Source organism: Tiliqua scincoides, chromosome 6, assembly GCF_035046505.1.
Source record: "Tiliqua scincoides isolate rTilSci1 chromosome 6, rTilSci1.hap2, whole genome shotgun sequence".
Lineage (NCBI taxonomy): Eukaryota > Metazoa > Chordata > Lepidosauria > Squamata > Scincidae > Tiliqua > Tiliqua scincoides.
The window spans coordinates 30,685,315-30,705,685 of record NC_089826.1 but is presented as its reverse complement, the minus strand read 5'-3'; the positions used below and the strand labels follow the sequence as shown (position 1 = coordinate 30,705,685).

The 20,371-nt window shown below is 41.6% G+C and overlaps 1 protein-coding gene across 8 annotated transcripts in view; it reads right to left on the bottom strand.

Moving 5' to 3' along the window:
* Positions 1 to 20,371, bottom strand: part of BLTP1 (bridge-like lipid transfer protein family member 1) — a 160,644-nt gene that overhangs the window by 95,639 nt on the left and 44,634 nt on the right. For 7 of the 8 annotated variants that reach the window (XM_066633009.1, XM_066633002.1, XM_066633007.1 and 4 more), the window contains 13 exons: positions 18,678 to 18,883; positions 17,892 to 18,113; positions 16,470 to 16,607; positions 15,125 to 15,301; positions 14,346 to 14,474; positions 13,096 to 13,215; positions 11,266 to 11,546; positions 10,127 to 10,377; positions 7,394 to 7,652; positions 5,886 to 6,726; positions 4,576 to 4,646; positions 2,347 to 2,520; positions 542 to 662 (listed from right to left, as the gene is read on the bottom strand). In XM_066633009.1, coding sequence (XP_066489106.1) covers positions 542 to 662; positions 2,347 to 2,520; positions 4,576 to 4,646; positions 5,886 to 6,726; positions 7,394 to 7,652; positions 10,127 to 10,377; positions 11,266 to 11,546; positions 13,096 to 13,215; positions 14,346 to 14,474; positions 15,125 to 15,301; positions 16,470 to 16,607; positions 17,892 to 18,113; positions 18,678 to 18,883 — 2,990 coding nt within the window. Of the gene's footprint in view, positions 1 to 541; positions 663 to 2,346; positions 2,521 to 4,575; positions 4,647 to 5,885; positions 6,727 to 7,393; positions 7,653 to 10,126; positions 10,378 to 11,265; positions 11,547 to 13,095; positions 13,216 to 14,345; positions 14,475 to 15,124; positions 15,302 to 16,469; positions 16,608 to 17,491; positions 17,570 to 17,891; positions 18,114 to 18,677; positions 18,884 to 20,371 lie in introns of those variants that run through there. The other variant, XM_066633008.1, reaches the window with a different exon arrangement.

Here is a 20,371-nt window from a genome sequence, read left to right as displayed (position 1 = left end):
GGCCTTCAGAATGATGGAAGGGGAGGCAGCAGGCATGGGAGGGTGGCAACTCAAGGTGGGGGGGCGGCATCCCTGGGGGTGTGCCCCTGGCAGGGCCATGGCCAGTAATGCTACTACTTTAAGGTACCCTTTCAGTGAGCAGACATCACTGCTGCCAGAGGATCCCTGTCCATGGTAGCTCAAACCACCACAGCAGCAGAGCAGACCACTGCTGCCACTGACAGAGGAAGGAGAAGAACTGGAAGAAGAGGTTCTCTGGGTTGGTCATGCATAATTTTAAAAAAATTGTTATATTTATATACTGCTTTTCAACAAAAAGTAGTTCATAAAACCATTTACATAGCAAAACAAAACAATGGGGGAAATGAGATTGACATCTCTGGATCTGGTCCCAGGTACCCTAAGGGCTTGAATCATGCCTAGATATATGGACAATATAATTTGCAGAGGTGCTCACTGAAAGAAAACTGTGGCTGTGCCTCTATGCAATCATTTGCAAGTAACCCTTTGCGGCTTATTAGAACTTCTATAATACACATACATTCTCTGAAAATGTTGTTTTTCTGTTCTGCACAGCTTCTCTGAGGACCTTGTAATGTAGATTATCCACAATAGCTGCTGGATGACATGTGCTAGCACAGTGAACCATGGCTTCTATATACCTGTAGGGAAAATGGGTTCAAACACAGTTATAATTTTTAAGGACACAGCAGAAACAGCTTACACAAAGTTGAAACAAGCAACTTTTGGTTTGCTTAACTTTTGAAAAGGTATTTTCACAAAATACAAAGAAAATATATCATCCCCTCTGCCAGGTCATCTGGTATTTTCAATGTTGATGGAATTCTTAGCAGGGTTCTGCCAGGTCTTCTGGCAGAGCCCTGCTAAAAATTCCACCAACATTCAAAATAAAGAGGATGGCATCAAGAGACAGGGCCTTCTCTGTTGTGGCACCATACCTCTGGTGCATGCTTCCAGAGAATCTACGACCAGTCCCTTCTGTGGAGCAATTTCAATGAGGTTTAACCCATCTCTGCCCCAATATCCTATATGTTGTGAGTGTACACCCATGGGCACAGATAGAAATACAAATCTGTTTAAAACCTATTTCAATTACCATCTGAGAGGAGAGGGGGGCTGCCTTATTGCTGTCTTATAATTAACGATTTGTTCTTTTGCCACTGTTTCTGGTATTTAGTGGGTAATGTTATTTGTATTTATTACTGCTATTTTATTGCCTGTTTGATTGCCTACTGGTTTATCATTGTCTGTTTCCTATGTTTAAATTTTTATATGATAGGTTTGATGTTGCCTTGTGTTTGCAAGTTGCCTCATGTAGGTATAATTCATAAAATAAATACATAAAATAGGAGGGGAAAATGTGAGAGCAAGCTGAGGTATTAACCTTTTTCTAAAGCTATTTAACATTATCGAACCTAGAACTTTGATTTTAACAAGTGCTTCCATTTTTACAAATACTAGGATCTTCCCAGAAACACCCAGGGCAGGTCTGGTGCTACATAAATATAAAGAAAATCTTGCCACATCCTCTGAAAAAGAGCTATGCTGGTCAAGACTGTGGTGTCAAGACTAGTCAAGACTGGGCAGCAGTGCGGCTTTTTGAGGCAGGGGGAGGGACCAGTGGAGGTCTGCTCTGCCTGATCCTATCCTCTGTGTCACACTGAAAAGCCTGACACATAGTTTCTCCAGTCTGCACTGGCAAAATAGCCAGCGCAGACTTGTGTAGCCCCATTGCGGGGCATGCTTCCTTACTCAGGGAAAGGGGGCAAAAGTTTCATTCCCCAGAGGAGACCTCCAGCAGCCTCCGCTGCTGTTGGATGCAGCTATAGTCCTTTTGGCGCCACTGCACCCAGCAGCCCTGGGATGGTTAGGATTGGGCTAGAAGTCAGTGTGTTGTAAGGTTGGTGTTTAGAATAGCATTATTACTTTTTTGTATACTCATGCTCTCTGGGGGCCCTTTGGGTAAGAGCATTGGGAATTTTTATTCATAATTTTATATCAATATATTTTGTAGTCACAATGCTACTGCAATGTAAGATGAAGAAATGCCACAAGTCCTGCTGACAGGCATAGAAATGTACAAAGCAAGGTGACTGTCTTCTCCTACACTTGCCGAGGTTCCTGTCCACCCACATCTGACCTGTTTAAGGACCTGCAAAGAATACCTGCATCTTCCTGCTGCAGAAATGTGATATTCTTTGTGAAGCAGCACACCTAGTGTTGTTGCAAAGTGACTACTGCTGTTGCAAAGGTGCAATATCCTGTGCAAATAATCTTATCAGCTACAGGTTCAAAACATTTCCCCCCCCCCAAAATATGAAATACCTGTCTAAAGCTTCTGCTACAAGAGGAGAAAGAACTATATCCACAGTTCCTTTTATTTCCACAATAGCTGTTGTTCTGGTCTGAGAAACTGGGTGATCCAGCGTCCATTCTTCTGTTATTGTTTCATCATCTGTATTATCAAGGATTTTCTTTTCCAAGGGTGTATATGGCGTACTAACAAAGAGAACAACCAACAAGAGAAACCAAATTGCTAGTTTTTAAAGAAGAAATGATGCAATTGTTTTCTGATACCAGTTGACCCTATGGAATTTATTGGAGGGACTTACATGGCTAACTGGAGAAACATCTTTTCAAGATGCAGCCACCTTGCAGCCCAAAGTGCAGATGGTGAGAGAGCTTAAAAAGCTGTCTCATTTGAAGAGCAGCAGACATTCACACAAGTTTAATGCAATCACACACATAAGAATCTCTCAGGGTATAGACTGCAGTATTGAACCTTTCATTTGTTATATTGCCTTCTTACTAACTTACTTCTCAAACTAGTCTCAAATGCACTTTTCTATCTGTAATTGCCATGTTTAAACCGATAAAGATATATTTATCCTGTCAAATCAGAACATTAAAGATTAAACATCTTTGCTGGATAGTAAAAGCTTTCAACTGCAACTTAAATCAGAGAAGGCTAGTATGGTACCCATAACCATGTGCACTGTTTTGTCCTCGTTTGTCTTCTCCAGGGGTTTTACTGTGACTAATGAAATGCACTATAAAAAAATGACACAATTATGCTGACATTACCATGCATTTCCAGAATGATTATAACATATTCTAGAGAGTATACTTTTGGTCTGCCAAAGAGATCAAGCACACAATTTTATTTAACTTGCAAACATTAAGCTTCAAAGAAAACTAAAGCAAAAATTTCAGCACTACCAGCATTAAATAGTCCGTACTGCTGCTTGCTGATGGTAAGCATTACATGACTGTCTGTATTACAGAAATCAAACTGCAAGAGTCTTACTGTGTGTCATGATGAAAAAAATCTGGTACAAAATAAGTTTCAATAAAAAAAAATAGTTCACCTTGATTAGTTAATCACAGACAACCCATACAGGACCAAATTACTCGTAAAGCATGAAAATTGGCATATAAAACACATGGTTGGCACCTTGCTGTCAGGTTTGTGCATGGTTTTATTTAATGCCCTCCTATAATTTCCATAATCCCCTGAGAAGTGATCTGAACTCACAACAAATAACAGAGATGCAGAGGATGCAGTTTAACGGTAGCTGAAACACCATCAAAGGGCAAGAAAATTTCCAAGCAAGCAAAATGTTTATATAATGCAGGGATAGTTTAGAGCAAGATAGAGAAATGTGTGATGTTTGCTCTGTATCTAATTCTGCATTACACTTTGTGAGAACTTTGGCAAGCCAAGATTTATATTATGTTGCATATCAAAAATGTCATATGTCATGTTAGTCTGATTTTTTTGAAAGATAGCATATGTATTTCATTAAAAACAATAATGTTTAGACATTTACTTTTCAGACTCTTCAAGGCAACTAACCCAATGGTAATCAATATATTTGCTACTGCAGTGCTCAAAGCATTTAAGAACATCTCAACAAGACACCCCATTCCAAATACAGAGGGCCCTCAGTATCCACAGGAGAACCATTCCAGGGGCCCCTGTGGATACCAAAACTCGCAGATAATGGAATTCACAGGTCTCAGCCCCTCAAATCCTCTGGAGGCAATGGGAGCGCCTCACCCTCTGAAGGCCTTTAAACATCACTTCCAGTTTTTATGATAAACCGGATCTTCTACGGCTTCAGAACACCCTCCAGAGGCGACTGGAGCTCTGGACTGTCCAGGTCAGGCAGACCCTGCAGGTTTAGGACCTGCAGATAGTTAAATCCATGGGTCCTGAATCTGCAGATACAGAGGGCCTACTTGTATTAGCCAACTTTTTGAACACCTTTACAAACACTCTCAGCAGCAAAGAACATGGCTGTGTAAAGTGTGAATCCATACTGCAAGTGGGCAACGGTGAATGCAGTACAAATGGGAGTCACTGCAATGGAGGATGAAGAGCAGATGTAAGACCCACACATTTGATCTTGCCCACATAGTCCTCTTTTGAGCCATGAGCCTCTTTACAGTATGGGATTTCTATGTGGAAGCAATTACCACAGTATCAGGAATGCATGTGAAGGGACTCTTATGCTCAGCATACTACAAAGCATACTGCAACTTGTTACTCACTTAGAAGCTGAGCCTGTAAGCTGCATGCCTCGGTCCAGAAGAGCATTAGCCGTGAGACCCTGTTTAATAATCTAGAACATACACGCAAACATACAAAACCTTGTTACTCTTGTTTTAAAGCCTTTTAAATCAGTCACATCACATCCTAGAAAGCATGTTTTGCACATGTTCCAAATGCTTACACATATCCATAATTTTAAAAAACAGATCTTAATTGTATTCCCTTTTGTCTCCATTTAACGTTACAAGGATATGTCACAGTACAACTTGTTAAGAAAACATTACAAAGGTTAAATATTGTCTGGAACCCTTGCAAACACACAACACAAAAATACAGTTTAACAGATGGTAACTTCACCCCTGAATTCTGACATATAATATATATACAGAATTTAGTCATAAAAGCAAGAATGGGCTGCAAAAATTATTTCAATATTTGTTTTACTGAAACATTGTTCAAATACAATGTGTTTTATGACTGGGCAGGACTGCAATAAATTATTTTTGGTATAAATAGTATTATGCTGAACAGACACCGTATTTTCAATCATATGGCAAAGATGTTTTGATAAACATTCATTAAAAATATTAATCCTATTTCCCAATTGGCAATTTTAACTTTACTGGAATTAAGTGAAAGGCAATAACTTTATTTATATTTTCTGAAATTCAGGAATGTCATTTCTTAGCTTGTAGCAAGAAGCATGAACTATGAATTCTAAATTAAACAAAACACAAGACAGGCAGGAAGTCCTCACCAACACCTCTCCAATTTATATGGAGACAGAACAGCATAATAATACAAATAAAAGTCTGAGAACACAATCCAAAACGCACTCTTCGGCTGGAGCAAGGACTGCGCTGGCCCAGGAGCGTCGCAAAAGTGCCGGGGGGGGGGGGCTGATATGGGGAATTGAGGGCATTTCAGGGTCGGGCAACAGCGGGCAGGCCAGTGGGCGAACCGGGATGGGACCAGCCTCCAGCACTTTGGCCAGATCCTAACCCTGTCCCCCAAAAGCAGCCAGGCATTTCAATGGGCCACTGGGATTTATGCCAGCAGTCCCCTTTCTCTGAGTTGTGCTCCCTCCACCTTCAAACCTGCGCTGGATACAGCACAGGTGAGAATTGGGCTATGAGTCCCATTCTAGCAGCATTTAAAGAAATACCAAAAAACTTCAACCTGTTACTCTTGAACCCAGATTAATTTTCAAACCACCATAACAAGGAGGCACTGAAATCCATAAATTTTGCACAATCTAAAAGCTTGTATTTTTTAAAATTGGTATCAGAGTTAGTTAGCTGCTTATTACCTTGAAGTTTGGAACTGAAAGTTGTTCAAAGGATGAGTTTTCCTCACTAGTTGGAGTGTCAAGGTCTAGTGGTCGGTGCAAGGAAGATTTAGAAGTTCTTTTGTTTGTTGGATGCTTTATTGACCAGTTGATCACCTGGTATTGGGTAAGATAGCTTTGGTAGCAGTTCATTACAGGCTGATGGAAAGTGATTTGTTCACTCTCAGGAGCCTTTTCTGTTTCAATGATATATAAATGTTCTGTGAGTTCATCTTCTCCTCCCAAAGCAGAAACAAATGAAGCTTGGGAAGGATGTGTTTTCATTGGAACAATTTTTGGATCCTGATTAGCTTCCCCATGTACTGTAGTAGTTAGGGGCCCTTCTACACTGTGATAGATAGAACCTCTGCCATAATCAATTTGTTTTGCTTGCTTTTTCTTCTTTTTTCTCCCTGGATAGGTTCCTGGACCTTCATCACTACTTATGGGTTCGAAGTCCTCAGCTGCTGAAAAATAGGCTTCACTATCAGCCATTGACATGCTGGAGTCCATGGAACGATACTGGTGAAATGAGTTTGAGTCTGCAGAAGGAGTGTATGGGAAAGAACCGAAGCTTCTCCTTTGCTTTGGAGAATCTAAGACATTTTCATCACTGCGGGAAACATCACTGCTGAACTGAACACCAGCTGGAACAGGTTGTTTGTCTCCATAGAAAGCTGCAGTAAGACTTTTGGTGCTACCAAGTCGAGTAGAACATACCGATGCTTGTCGTTTCAAGGGAGATCTTAGAGGAGACTGCCCAACAGGCCTCTCTTGGGGGTTAGGAGAAACAGGGCTACTTCCTGAAACATCTGCTGCAGCACTAAGGAGAAAAAAAAGGAGAAAAAAACATGTAGACTATAATGATGCAAAAATAGCATAGAATCCAAATCACCAAATTCATATACTAAAAGTGAGATAGTAGTTTTTATGCAACTTCTTTGAAGAATAACCTAAAAATAGAAAAGCCACAATCTAGCAAACAGCTGTAACTTCCTTAAGTTCCAATTACTTCAAAACAATGGCATGCTGGCTGGTAGCCTGCACATCAGGCCGTCCATGAGACCAACTGAAGTGGTCAACTCAGGCAACAGATTGGGGGGGGCACACATATCTGAACACCTATTCACACCCACTACTCCTCCATCTCTATCAACTCCCTGGATTGGAAAAAGAGGGGAACAGAGAGGAAGAGGAAATGTAGAGAGTGCTAAGCTACAACATTGGGAATGGGAGAAGAAGAAGCTGGCACACCATCAGGTGAGGGGAGCAGTATTTGGCATGCTACCTTAGGTTCAGGAGGTCTTAGGCTGGCCCTGCCCTGCATCTTAATACTACTTGAGACATACCATCCCTGTTTCCTATGCAGAAAATTAATAACTGTATTACAAAACAAGCAGCAAGTTAGAACATACAAGAACCTTATTAATGTTTTATATAGCCGAAGTTCTGTGTTGTAGAAAACCAATGTATAGAAACAGTATACTTACCTGCCATGACCATCTTCTCTTTTTGTACCTGCCAAGAACTCCTTTTGGCTTAAGTGATCTTCAGCTGCAGAAGAAGGGCTTTCCCTCTCACCTGCGAGCAAAGGGAGGGCAGCACTGGAACTACTATTCTCCTCTGAAGAGGAGGAGGAACTATGAGATCGCAGTGGTACTTTTAAGTTCAGGTGCTGAGATTTTCTTTCCAAATCTATTGCCACAGATCGGCACTCCCATTCTTTCCTTTTAACACCATTTGCCTTACCTAAGAAGAAACCAGGAGATCACATCTATGACAGAAATTATACCAAGGGTAATATCACAATTTTTCATTCTTCCTTGACACAGTAATTTTCAAACACGACAATCAACATTTTCGTTCATCAACAGATTCTACAAATATGCCAAAAAGTAACTTCTAGGCAGGGTAACACAAAATGCAATGAACCAACCTGGTGTCCCACTTAGGTAGTTACCAAGTTGCTATATTCAAATTTTTGCATAGCACATTGCGCTACCACCCCCTACAATATTATGCATACCAATTTCATTGTGCCTATGTATAAATAGTAACTCTGTTTCATAAATAGTTTTAAGCAAAACCTCCCCCAAAACCCCACATTAAACAGTATACAGAGCTGGGGACAGGGACAGAGATTTGCATAGTAGATTGAGCAGTATTCTGCAACAGTTGAAGTTCTGCACTGGTTGAAGTTCTCAAACAATCTTCAGAGGCAGTGCCGAAAAAAGTGAGCTACAGTAATTCAAATGCAAAGTAACCAGTGCATCAACGACCATAGTCAGGTCTAACCAACTCAAGGCAGGCCAGTACCAGCAGTTGCATTCTAAGCTATAGAAAAGCACTGCAAGCCACAATCAATACATGGGCATTCAGGTGGAAAGCTGGAACACACCCAAACAGTGAACCTCCTCCAGCAAGGAGAGTGCAACTCCATCTAGACAAGGCCTATAATCAATAACATGGGTCCCAGATCCCCTAACTAACAGTACTTCTGTCTTGCTTGGATTTAATGTCATCTTGTTTGCCCATATCCAGTATCAATTCCAGACAGTCATTCAGAACCTCCACAAGTTTTCTATAACCAAATGGTATGGTGATTGAGTACGGTGTCATCTGCAGGCTTGTGACACCCTGTTCCACTCTCCTGATAACCTCTCCCAGTAGTTTCATATCGATGTGAAGCAATGGGTTGGGGGAGGGGAGAGGACATAATACAGTACAGGTGCAGCCTATTTATCCATGGATTTTTTATGAGCCGGCAAAGAGGCTGAAGAGGAGAAGGGGGGCCCGGAAATCTCTGTAGCCAGAACACGTGCAGCAGGATGGAGAGCGCTCTCTCTCTCTCTCTCTCTCTCTCTCTCTCTCTCTCTCTCTCTCTCACTCACACAGGGGCAGGTGTGGTAGCAACAGAGGGGATTGCTTTAAAAAACCCATGGAGTGTTTGCAGAATTCCCCCCCCCCCATGGTGCAGGTAATCACCGACACAAGCAAGCCTTCCCACCAAGCAAAGCATGAGATTTAGCCTACAATCCTCTCCACACTTTCCTGGGAGTAAGCCCCATTGACTACAGTGGGGTTTACTTCTGAGTAGAAACACATAGGGCTGGACTCTTAAAAGATCAGCATCCCAACTGTGAAAGAAGCCGGGCAGCTGGCAACAGGAGGACTGAGTACGGAGCAGAGCGGAGGGGATTGAGAATAGCTACCTTAGTTTCCTTCCATCTGGAAGTGTCAGGCTACAGCATATTTGCGTAACTCTATGGCATTTAGCACAATGCATTTTTTGTTAATCACGCCAAGTCACGGAACGGAACTAACATGGATAAATAGGCTCCACCTGTATAACTAAATACAGTATAAGCTTTGTTAACCAGCATCTCACCCACTCGACATTTGCTGGTTAAAGTGCCAGTTAACAGACTAGCCTGCCAGCCTACTTCCTCACTTACCAGACAGGACTGTTTTGCAGTGTTACCTCTTGCTCTACCCTCCTTCCTGTCTCATGAGAGCCCCCTAGGAATGGAAACTTGTCACATCCTTCCACACAAGGGGCCTGCTTAGGAAGTAGAGCATCCATCCTTATAGTACCCTTGTGGAGTGTAGCATCACAGAGCCAAGCCCTGTCCAGTAAAGTGGAGGAAGGTCTGGAAGTAGGCTGGAGAGTTTTATTAAAAGTCTTGTTAAACAGCATATTTGACTAACTAGCAACCCCCATTCCCCATGGATGCCGGTTAACAAATCTATTACTGTAGAAAGCTAAATACTGTGGCCTCACTCTACCAAGAAGCTGTCCACATCCTCAGACTGCAAAACTTGAAAAGAATCCAGAACAACTGAACAGAGGGTACATCAATAAGAATGGCTAATGCAGAATCCAAATATTATCCACAAGCATCTTGCAAATTAGCCACCGTGGCACACCGAAAAGTCCTCCTCCCCACTCTGCAGGCCCAAATGCAAAAGGGTCATTCATTAACCAGAACCGATCCAGTGGACAATCCTCTGCAGATGGAGTGGTGACAAAGTGCATTTTCTTCACTACACACTGACAAAAATGGGGACGAACCTGAATTTGGCTTATGAAACTATTGCAAAATGCTGAAACCTGGACCTCAGTGTTCCAAGTAATATTTCATTTACTAAGAAACTTAAGATTCAAAAATATTCCAATATTTGGATATAATACGCATTTCTTCTTACAAAGACACACACATTACCATCTATAATTTTTGGAAGCTCTTTGGTAATAATCCATTCTCCTGGCTGCAGTAAAGATTGTCCATAAAACATATCTGATTCTGCACTTGTACTAGAAAAAGCAGAACTACTTGATGGAGTCAACTCTTCAAGCTTGAAGAAGTCTAATCCTGATACTGTGCCACCAAAAAACCTGCAGCCACCAAGACAGCCACACTTGTTCTTGCTTCTCTTACTCCTCATATTCTCATCTGGCCACAAAAACCATAATCTGCAAAAGAAAAAAAAAACATTTAAAAGAAGGCATATTACAGTCAACAAAGCAGACCAATTTCAAATTCTTTTCATTGACACCATAGTTGCAAAGAAACTAATGGAAGATATCATACCATTTACAACGTATATTCAGTCAAACGAGCCACTAAGGCCTGAATCTACATAGATTTAGACAGCTGCATTGGATTTTCAGAAGTGGATCGGAGATCAAGATTGCAAGACTGCACACTTTCCTGAAAGAAGGTACCACTGATGCAGCTTATTTCTGATTGGATATGCATAGGATTGCACTTAAGACAACCAAGTTTAAAAAAAAAATTAAAAAAGTTTTTCTCTGAATTAGTGCTTCCCAATTGAGAGGCCTGATGAACACACACACTATATCTTGTTCAAAGACGTGCATAATTATGTCAGACAAATATTATATGTTGAATGAAGGTCGTGAAGGTCTAAAGCTCATTATGAAAATGTAGTTTTAAACCTCCACAAATAAAAGTAGGGAATATTTCCATCTTTACTGCTAGCAGAATTGAATAGTTCAGCTCTAGACCTCCAGAGATTCCTACGCAATTCAAATTCTGGTCCTAAGAGTAATTACTAAATGTAGAATGAGTGAGACCAAAAGAACATTATGTACTGGCAATTTATTATAGTAACTGGTTTTCCAGAAGACTTATCTCCCATTTTGCTTTGTAGTTGGGCAAAGGCCAAATTTAGATTTAACAGTCCAACCCTTGTAACTCTATGGTCAATCCACAGACGGAGAAGACCAAGGCATCCTTACTGAATGCACTTGAAGCAATGGGGGAATCCACCTGAACACAGCATCTTTTTAGCAACAAATCTACCTATCAAGTAACCTTTCACCTATAGGCATTCTTACCTTTTACTTCTGCTATCATGACTTTCCAAAAAATGTCTCTGCACTTCATGCTTAGAATGATGGTCTGCTGCTAAAGCAATATCAGTAGTAATAAGACCTAAACTAAATGATCCTGCTTCCAGCCAATATGCCCGTCGCAGAAGTGCAGGCTGAAGACCAACTCGGCAATTGTTCACTTGCTCAATGTATTGTCGTAGCTGCAAGTCTTGAACAGCAGCACTGATACCTTCTCCAACAGACTGGTTGTGGAGGTTACAATTGGCAATGCGTATGGCCCCCATCTAAAATTGGAGGGAAAAAAATCAAAAGGGAACATCAAGAGACTTGCTTGTTCAATATAAGCAGAAAAATCTGAAAGGAGATTCCTCCCAGTAAACATGCTAGAAGGTACAGATGGTCCTGCCCCCAGAAGGAGACAAGAGGAATTGTCCATCACAGAATGCTGTCTTGCTGTGAATGACAAATATGTAATTCTCGCAAAAGGACAGGTACATTGAACAAACATGATGACAGCTAAGGTACTACATTCATGGTGTTAAAATTAAACGTTTAATCAGCTTGACAACTGACAAGTCAGCCAGTGAAATAGTCACATTTCATGCAGACTACATGATTCTGTCTCAGAAAAATAGAAAAGAGATCCATTTCTTTTCCAACTCAGGTACAAATTCCCTTTGAGATGTTAGAAAAGCAACAATGATACACTAGTACTAATATACACTCAAACCTGATTATCAGGTTTGTTGATAAAGTTGTTGTCTGCAGTTGAGAAAATCTGCAGATGAGTGAATTAGAACAGGAAATGACATTATTTTCAGGAAATGACATAATTTCACATAAATTGCGTAAATTTACCCAATTTATGTAATCATGTTCGTAAGTTACACAAATAGTGCTACAGACTTACTAGGGTACAGAAAAACCTCCAGCACAGAAGTATCCTCAGTCTCCATAAGAGTTTATGGAGACTGAAGAGACTGAAAATGTTTATGGCACTTCCAGCAGGCGCACATTGTCAAACAGCGTCTTCAGCTCTACATCAGAGAGGCCCCACCATCATCAGGCACAGGTGAGAAGGAGACATAAGTCTTCACGGAGACTGAGGATGTTTACTACGCCTGCGCCAGGCGCACAATGTCTAAAGGCCCTCTTGGAGGGCTCTGGGGGCGATTATCGCACCTGCACAAGGCATGGCCGTGTTTTGACTTTGCAGGATGTTTACAAACTGAGGCAATGGAGACTATTTCCCCCCCCCCCACCTGATCCGCATTGTGTTAAATTCTCGGATGAAAAATTTGCAAATAATTAGGATGTTCCTGTATACATTTTCATCAATACAATACAATAAATGAGATTGCTGAGTTTGTAGAATCAGAACTGTAAACTCTGGATACAAACAGATAAGAGATGACATTTTCCACACAAAATGCTTTTTTATTTTTTGTATATACTATGCACTCAGGCACACTGTTTTACTTGAATCAGAATGAAAGCACCACAGAGCCGTCAATGCTCTAGAACAGGAGAGGTCAACCTGTCAATGCTCTAGATCAGGAGAGGCCAATTTAGGGCTTCTGGACCTTCAAAAATTGTGTGGAAGAGGGAATTTCAGCAGGTCAGCTTGTCATCTGTGATGACAAACTGCACCTGCTGAAATTCCCTCCGCTAACAATTGTTAAAGGTTCAGGAGCCCTAAAGTTGAAAGGTTGGCCACCCCTGCTCTAGAAAGATCATTTATGCATGTTACGTAAAAAAAAATTTTAGGACAAAACTGAAATTTTGGAATTAACACAAAAACAAAGCAATGTGAGAAAGGAAAAGAATACCTACCTTTATATTTGTGGCACAACCATGCTCTACAATGTATACATCTGCCCCGTCTACGGCTAGGCGTGTCATGGTGTACTTTAATTCATCAGATGTTGGACAAGGGCCAGAGATGGAATTCAGCTAAAAAGATTTCAAACAGAGAGCGTGCAGTAATTATACATTCTGCTCCACATAACTTAACTAACCTACTTCATCATTGTGTTGAAAGAGAAAAAAGAGGTGAACAATGGTTACTCTGATATACAGGCATCCCCTGCATCCATGGATCCTGTATCCACAATTTCACTTACCCACGGATCGGGGGGGGGGGGCCTGTGCCCATTAAATATTTGCTTTTCTTTAGAAGCAATTGAAGCATGGGTGTTTCTTGTTAACAAAAGGAATGTTCTTGCTTCACTAAAGAACATGACATGCTGGCAACAAGCCTGCACACTAGAGGGAGACTAACGGAAAGTTTAGGAAGTAGGACAACTATCTGACCAACAGCGCAATCCTAACTTGTGTTGGAACAGGCAGGCCAGCGGGCCTCCACTGTATCCAGCGCAAGTTTCGGGCTGGCTGAGGCTCTGCCAAAGACAAGGGGAAACTTCTCCTTACTCCAGGGAGAGCCGCAGAGGCCTCAATGGGTCTACTCGAATCTGTGCCACCTGACAAGATGGCTCAGATAAGCAGACTAGAGCAGCTAGGAGCCACTCCAAGCCACCCGGGAATGGGGGTAGGATCAGGCATAACTGCCGGATCCTGGCCCTGTCTCCCGCTCCCTACCTGCCCACCTTCCCCCAGCCCCAGAACGCCTCCTCCCCACCCTCCACTCTCCTACTCCACTGGCTGAGCTCAGCTGGCACGAACCAACCTTCTCCTGTTGCCATGGAGGCTGGATCTAGTCTTCACGGGCTGGCGCACCTCTGTGCACTGGCACGGCTTACTTCCACAGAGGCGCAAATGTTCTTTACAGCACGTTTGTGACCCTCCCAGGCCAGTGCAAGAGACTTGTGCCAGCCCAGGGTGCAGTTAGGATTGCACCCCAAGTCTCGCTTAGTTACATAATGCTTTAGGAATCTACCTGATGCCTGATAGTGATAAGCAAACAAACCTTTTGGTCCAGGTCTGTAAAATTGGGGAAAGTAAACTTTTTTTTAAAAGGTTATTATGTGCCTTTGCTACAAAACAGGAACTATAGGTGCCTCCACATACTTACATGATGTTTATCAAATTCTTATTAGATCACAATGGTTAGAAAGAAGCATTACCTTAGATTCACAGAAGCGACGGTCAATTCCATGCTGACATACAATTACAGATTTTGGCCTTTCCAGCTGAAACTCACGACACACCACATGGAACACAAATGTTTGTCCCCACTCGAGTAGGCATATAAGCTGCACAGTGATAAGAACATACTGATCATCGAAACCGGAAGTGGGTCACAATCACTATTTTTAGCTGTTCGGAGGCTTGGGGACCCCTAAAGAAGGATTTGTGAGCTCCCTGCAACCATCTGGAGGGCCAGTGCTGCCAGGGGTAAGTTTAAATTAAAAAAAAAAATCATTCCTGGCAGCAGCACAATCATGGTTGCTACCTTTGCCATTGCCCCACCCTTTAAGGGGACAAAGACAGGCTGGGACACATCCTGGCTGGGATATCACAACGCCCCAGTGTGGGAACCTCTGCCTTGTATCATTCAAAAGACCTCTAGAGGACATTCCCAGTCACAGATAGGAGGTTCCAGGAGAAGCCCAGAATTACTCTAGTGCCATCTTCTCCTGTCCTCCATGTCAGATATCAAATATAATTACAGTAGCTTCTAGAGAAAGCCTATTTATAAATGTAGACTATGGCAAGAGTAGAAGCTGCCACCACCATACCACCACTGAGCAGTGCCCTGGAGGAGGAAACTCAAAGCACTCATATGCTGAGGACCCCCTCAGGCCTGGAGTTGGCCCTGCCTAACTCAGTGCGCTCTAATGTTTGTAATATTTCAGTACATCAAGAGAAACCCATTCATGTATCTGAAACTAAAGTTACCTACCTGTGGAACTGTAACTTTGGCTGTCAAGCTTCCTGCCTGAACATCAATCAACCATGCATATTCTAAAGTGTCACTTCCCAGTGGCAAACCTTCTGCTGAAAACATAGCATGAGCCCGTAGCTGCAGACCTGAAAGGCTGATGTGACCCTCTCGAAGAACTTCATCCACAGGGGGTCTCTAGAAAAAATAAAATAATAACCTTTGAAAAGACAGCTAAATAAACTTTGCATTCACTAATTCATAGAAAGCTGCTTTACACTGACTCAGACCATTTGTCCATCTAGCTCAGTATTATCAATACAGAGTGGTGGTGACTTTCCAAGGTTTTAGCCAGGAATTTTTCTCTGCCATATATGGAGATACCACACAATAAACCTGGAACCTTCTACATGAAAAGAATGTGCTCTGTGAGCTATGGCCCTTCTCCCAAAGTAGGAATTATTATTGATGTCTGTTTCTATGGACTAAACTAAATATTCAGGGGTTCAAAAAAAGTGTACAATCTATAATTTTACTATTCAAAAGGTGATTGCAAACCACAGCACATAAACACTGAGCCAAGACAGTTACAACTCTCATTCTCCAGTTCTTTAATTTTTATTTAAAGGTACAGCCTTAAGCTTTCCAGCAGCCAAGAAATTAGGACCTTCTGGATTTCAGCAAAGCTAAAAGCTTATTGGCTCACACTTGTCAACAAAATGACATTTTTTACTGCTTCCCCCATTAAATACGTTGAGTAAGTTGAGTAAAATGCTCAACTTCGAAAGGAGATTTGACAGAGATACGTATGTACCAGAACATTGCATAGCCTTTAAAATTCCTAGAACTCTCTCAGAAAGACATGCAAAGAAGGAGCTGCTTTTGGGTCCAATCCTATCCAATTTTCCAATGCCAGTGCAGCCGTGCCAATGGGGTATGTACTGTATCTTGTGGGGGGGCAGTCACAGAGGCCTCCTCAAGATATGGAAACATTTGTTCCCTTACCTCAAGGTTGCATTGCGGCTGCACCAGTGCTAGAAAGTTGGATAGGATTAATATATACACACACACTATTTGAGAATAAAGGCCATGTTAAACTGCTGCATCAACAACGACAGAGCCCTGCTGCACCTTCAGTGTTAAGGATTGTGATCAGAACTTTGGTGACAGCTTACAGAAGCAGATCACATCAGTGATAGGCCACAAATCATACACACATGTTAAAAAATCTCAGTATATCTAATAGACATGTTTAGGTCAGACATACTGAAAGAAATACATTTATAAAACTCAGTTTAAATGGATGGAAGCAGAAACACCTAACCCTAACTTAGATAATATCAATGAACGAAATGCATCCTGTTACCTGGTAGTTGTCATTCAAGAATAAATTCACTGGTGACAATACAAGCTGTAACATCGTTTCTCTGTATCCTTTTTTCATCTCAAAACATAACCTTTCCAAAAAAGCTGTAGGGCATTCAGGACCTTCACTGCTGCAGTGCTAAAGTAAAAACCACCAAAAATATCACCAGAAGTTCAAGTTCCCAGATTACAAAAAGATTCTGAATAAGCATTTGTTGACATGTTGACATACCCTTGACTTTTGCAGAAGTGCGTTTTCACAAAATGATTTCTAGCAAGTTGGAAAACGCAACACAACCTATTCTTGGCCAGACTGTTGCAACCAAGCCAAGTCAACACACATGCTGCTACTGACTGTATTTTAAATACACATAATTTGTCTCCATGAAGAAGCTACAAGACATGCTTTGAAATACTGGCTGAAACATTGGTTTGGGGAGTGTTAATCAGTCTTCTCATGATTAAGTTGCTGAGATTTCTTCCATTGATGGAAAATAACTTCCCACCCATCTTGTTGGACACCCCAAACTTCCTTTTTTGTGGGGTGATGGTGTGCACAACATAAAACTGTCTTCCTCACTTCAATTATCTCTCTTTGTAGTTGGGCAAAGAGGCACTTTAAGTGGTGCTCCTCTTGTACTTCTCAGGGGGAAAGTAACTGTCTCCATTCTACAGTCCAATTAAAAGTGTCCGGGTTTAAGGCCATGGTCCAACAAAACATCTTTTGCCTGACGTTCACTTCCATCTGTTGAGGGCATTTTCAAAAGTTGCATGATCCAAAGATAACTACCATTCCATTCCCTCTCCTTGGAAGAAAGCAGGGTGTCTCCATTCACCCCAGCACAGTGTCTTCTAGTGGATGTTTGCTGCTATCTTTTCTGCATCTTTGAGATTGTGAATGCTTTGAGAAACAGGGAACCATTTATTGATTTGATTTCCTCTGAAAATCTCTTTGTCAACTTTTCTGCTGAAAGGGTATATATGGAGATATATAATAATTTTAGCCTTTACTTGCCCATTCACCTCATAATGTGATCTCCCAGTGTGCTCTCTTTTGAGCAGTGCTCCTCAAAAGTGTGGTTCAATAATGATCAGCTCTTGGACTAGAGTGTGTCTCCTAGCATTTCATTCTTCTGGCTTCTTGGAGTCTGTCAAGCCTTGCCACATGACTTGGACATGCACCAATCTTCCTGAGAGACTCTGAGAAGCAGGAAGGGCCAGGTAAGCCTATGCACCATGGACCAGCATATCAGAAAATAAAATTGCTAGCCCACAATAGTTGACACTTTGAGTAGCACTGCGCTAGAGGACACACCCAAAGCCCAGCATGACAATTACACTTCCCCCTCCCACATGTGTATTGTTTAACAAAACAACTGCACACCTGATGCCTGTGCATAAATAAAGCATCCAAAGACCTTACCACAGGTAGTCTTCCATGCACTTTGTAAACATTAACAAGCACAGTAATATCCCAAGGCCGCAAAGTTAGGGGATGAACTGGTCTGACTGATGTGTCACTATCTTTCTTGTCCACTCCTACTGCAGTCCATCCAGAGCTTGAAGATGTTGACATGGACAGAACGGAGCTTGAAATCACTTCCTCAAAATCAGTGTACATATCATCTTCACCAAAATAATTTTCCTGGCAGGATGAATTAGCAACACTAATCACAACAGAGCATGACATAAATCACACCTCAAAGCTCTAATTCTGCAATCTGCTTAAATAAGCAACCTTTCAGTTTTAATTACTGTATACAGGAATAACCTGCACAACTTGGGTTAATACTATATTACATGCTTAAAAGATAGGCAGCTTTCCATTATTAAGAATTTTAAAATAAACAGGCAGTTGATGTGATACTTCATTATTATTCATAAAATGGAAAATATTAGGGTGCTCTGGCAGCTTCACTTAGAACACATTACAAATATCTGAACTGGGTGTTGAATAATTCACACTAATCCTATCCAGAGGGTGAGTGGAGATTGACTCATAACTGGAATAACGCATAACACTCCCCAGACCTGAAAGGAAATGTACTTTCCCTCACACAATAAATGACTGCAACTGCCATTGAAACTAAATGTGATGTTACATTCAGCCGCTACAGAGAAACTCTTGCTTAAAAGGCATTGAATTTCACATGTTTTAATGACACTAAGAGTCCTTTGCACACTAATCACACCTGGAAGATCTTCATACCTTTATAGATAAGAAGGCTTTCAAAAGAGGGCCATATAAAGTTATGTGGGAATCTGGGGAGAGTTCTAGTTCCACACGAAGTCTGTCAGGTGGAAGCTCTGAAGGGTCAACAGGGAGGCGGGAAGAACCTGAGGGAGACACACCTCTATCCACTATTTTCTGTGATGGTCTCAGTGCAGATAAGATTGTTTCTTCCATTTCTGACACTTGAAAATAAATTAAAAAGTTAAATGTCACCAAAAACGGTATAACTCTAGTACAATTAAGGAAAAGGTTTGGAATTTCACATGAGTGGTTCAGGGACTACTGATGCACCGCAGACATCCGCCTATAAGTTGACCCCACAGATAAGCCGAGGGCAGGTTTTGAGCCAACAATCATGGAATTTTCTGTGACCCTCAAATAAGTCGGGGGTTAAACTTAGGGGGCTGTCTGACTATAGTTTTGTCTGATTTTACTCAAGGTCAAATCCTGAAAAATAACCTACCACTAATTGTTACCTAAGAACTGTAGTCTCTAATTTATTAAAAACATAGTAAAAGATCGTAAGATACATTTCTATTCTTTTTAAATTCTGGTCTTCACCACCTTTTTGTAAACACTATCAGAGTAAATGCACTGTAAACTACATACCAGTAGAACAGTGGTTCCCAACCTGGTATTCATGTACTCCAGGGACACTCAACAGGACCTTTAGGGGTACTTGAAAAAGAATGGCAGAATGGCAAAAAAAGGCAGGCCGTGCTTCAGAATGCCTTGCAAGGACCAGCAAGGCAGGAAGGGAGGTAGCTAGCTGGCTGTATTTACTGAATAAATTCCAGTCTGCTTGCCCCCCACTCAGTGAGAAGACAGTTTCAAGAAAAAGTATTTTAATTCAACACGAATAGTGCACAATTCTCCTGCAGGTCTGGAAAAAAACTGTACAATTTATCTCCAACTGTTCTGAATAGCAGACTAGCTGGAACTCACTTTAATACTACATTATCTTTTAGTTCTATTGTGAACTGCCTGGGGGTCCTTATGTGCTGAAAAGACGGTGGGCAAGAGTGTATTTTAAAAAAACATTCTCGAGGAAACAAAAACACTAGAAAACTCAAGTTGCCTATAAAATGGTTCTATTTCAAAGTGTATAAATTCAGTAGGCAGCACAGAAACAAGGAGACATATGGTTCTAGATGCAGAGTATTAATCAAAATCCCACAATCCTCCCTCAAACTGAAATCCACTTGCAGCTGCCCACCACAAAATGCAAACTACAGCCCAACCACGGTATCTGCAAATCTGATTTACCACGGATGCCGGCATATACCAAGGTTCCCATTTAAATGCTTTTAAAAACAAAAAAGCACCCACATCTCTTTTCCTACTTTTGTACGGTCAAATCACAATGTTTCCCAGGCTTTATAGCTATTTTTAGCCCTTAAAAACCCACTTCCAGGTTTGCCACAGAATGTATCAGAATACATTAGATGGGGCTGAATGCAATTACATTACCTTCGCTTTTTTCTTTTCAAAAGCATTTAAATGGGGACCTGCAGGTACCGAGGTCCCACCTCTCTCTCTCTCTCTCACTCACACACACACACACACACACACACACGCTTACTTGATGCTCTTGATCATCAAAATCTTTGCGGGGGGGGGGGGGAGGCAGCAAGCTGATCACCCGGGATGCAGGGAGCCCTGCACCAGCC